Here is a 2,604-nt window from a genome sequence, read left to right on the forward strand (position 1 = left end):
GGAATTTACGTGCTAATGAAGACCGAAACATTTGGCTACTGCAGAAGAATTACTCGGCATTGACTTCTCCAGGTCGCAAATGTGCGAAAACGTCTTATCACGCAACACTTTCAACGCTTCAGTTTTCTGTCTCACCCTTGCCACCTCCCACTCGCGCACAAAATAAACTTAGACGCGATCCCCTGCATAGGAATCTTCACGCTCACGTCTTTCTTATACTGCTTTCAAAATGCCCAAATATTGAGCTCCAGATGAAGAACGTATAGCAGAATACAAGTCAGAACTTCAGCTAAATTATTAATTCTCACAGCAGCAAGAAATACCCACAATTTCATTCATGAACAGAGCTTGTAATGAACAATGTCCTTGCTCCTTAAGCCACTGCCACAACCAACACAAGATAGTCAAGAATTAGTATCAGTGTCCCCTCTTGTCATCCATTTCACTCTCAAAGCAGCACCTTTGTCTCATGCTTCAACGTAACATCCTCCGGACATTCCATCAGAAATCCACCCTTGGAAATCACTTCCATCAACTGTACAAACTCAACAGAAACATCTCCTTCCTTCTTGGATAAAAACTCCATCGATAGAGCCACCGTATCGCACGACTGCAGCGTATTAAGCACACTCATGCCTATCACCACCTTCTTGCTGCCTTCCTCATACTCCTGAGTATGGAAACTTCCCACTATATCTCCATATTTCGTACGCACCACTGGTCGCTTCACAAACGCCCTGCAAATCATCACAAATTTCAGCAAAACCGCTCCAAACAGTCCCAATCCTTCGTATTCCTCACCTTGCAGCGGATCTGGGAGGCGTCTTGGCTGCTACGCGCTTATTCTGGACGCTACCAGTATCACTAAGCGTATGTGACAATAGCTGGAGCTCCTGTACACACGTACCACCTCCTACTGAAGCTCTGGAACACGCAGCCATGTGCAGCAGCGTCTTGACGAAACCTACGTCCTCCACGCAGCGAAGAGACGCCAGCTCTGCGCCACTCAAGCTGCGTAGCCAGTTCAACACAGAGCGCTTATCGGTGCTGCTGCCTCTACCGCCGCCTCGACGCTTGCGTAGACTGATGGCGAGCTCTCTGAGCGCTTGAACTGAGGACAGCCAGCTCGATCAAGCGTATCCAGCAAAGTGCGTTAGGCTAACCTTCGAGCGACATCAATTCAAACGGAGCGTTTGTAATTATTACTAAGTAATTAACTTGCGATAAAATCCAGAGCTTCCACGTGCTTATGCACGGTTTAGTAAAGTACAAACAACGACGGTGAAATCCGCCCGGTGTCTGTCTGTCTGAAAATTATCCTTGTTTATAATAAAATAACGACGCGCGACTAAAGTACCCGCCCAGAATTTTGATTGGTTGAAAGGGGTAGCTTCAGCTCAACTCCAACCATTGAAATTTACTGATTCGGTAGACCAGTCTCAGCCAACTAAGTGCCAAGCAACGCCTCTTGTCTCACTTGAGTATGGCGAAACAGTTATACTCACTTTCTCTCTCGAAAGCACTCGTGCGAGGCGCCTTGGTTCATCGTGCTCGCGGTTTTTGAGGTCGTACTCAATTCGGGCTCTCTTATCTAACCACGCAGTATTTAGATGTCCAACCAACCCCACTGAAAGACCAGGCCAGCGGATACTAGTATCTTCTAAGTCGGTACTCAGCGCGAACATCCCCCGCACGCATAACAACCAGTCAAGCGCGCTACCTGATCACTCGTTCCTGCCACATTCGACAGCACGGCACACTGGGCAGGCCGATCAGGAGTTATCCGCTCACGCGCACTTATGGACAGTCGAATAACTCGTGCGGAGGAACGCCGTGAAGCGGGTGATTCGCCTTGAAGACCTTGCTCGGATCGAGGCTTCTGAACGCCAACACAGTCGATGCGTCTTCCTCCTCGCTGACTTGGACCAAGATGAGTGACACTTGATCGACACCGAAGATCGAAATACCGAGATAAGCTCCTTCGGACTTGTAAGGCAGAATACCTGAAGCTCTGCGATCCAACATTTTCCACAATACAGTATCGGTCGGGGGTTCTGGTAAACTCACAAATTAGCAGAGAGCACGTCAGAAGGCAACTGTCTCAAGGATGCAGGCAATCAATTTGATGCAGCAGTTTTGTACGTCTGTCCACGTAGTGCTAAGGAGTTTAAAGAAGAGGCCGGTGCTCGTGGTGGCCATCGACGAGGCGCAGTGTCTTCTCGACGTCAAGAACTCTACTGGTATCGACGCCCTTCAGATGCTGCGTCCAGCTTTGAAACGGGTGAACAACTCTGAAACAGCGAGAGCCGCTAACGGAGTAGTCTTCGTAGTACCTTGGGACTCAGACGGGCAATATATACAGGGTATGTATTGCCGAGTAAACAGAGTATGTTTACGTATAATACAGACAAAAAATCAGTTAGTCAGTCTAGATTTTGCGCAGTGGAGACCAATACACTTGGCAGAAGCTTAATGGAGTACCTCCAGTTGTGTGTCTTCTTTCTAGACCTACTACAGAAATTAAGCAGTCGCAATTGAAAGCCTAGCTGCACTATACGACTACGTTGCGAAGTTTCACCGTGAGAATCCGCCTCTTGAACCTAC

At 48.2% G+C, this 2,604-nt stretch overlaps 1 protein-coding gene across 1 annotated transcript; it reads right to left on the minus strand.

Moving 5' to 3' along the window:
- Nucleotides 1–448: 448 nt before the first annotated feature.
- PITG_21646 (uncharacterized protein) lies at nt 449–1,546 on the minus strand (the record flags this gene model as incomplete). Its single annotated transcript, XM_002996814.1, has 3 exons — nt 449–737; nt 802–1,011; nt 1,506–1,546. The coding sequence occupies 3 exons, from the start codon at nt 1,544–1,546 to the stop codon at nt 449–451; spliced, it is 540 nt and encodes a 179-aa protein (XP_002996860.1).
- Nucleotides 1,547–2,604: the final 1,058 nt, after the last annotated feature.

Source organism: Phytophthora infestans, genomic scaffold (genome assembly GCF_000142945.1).
Source record: "Phytophthora infestans T30-4 supercont1.929 genomic scaffold, whole genome shotgun sequence".
Taxonomy (NCBI): Eukaryota; Oomycota; class Peronosporomycetes; order Peronosporales; family Peronosporaceae; genus Phytophthora; species Phytophthora infestans.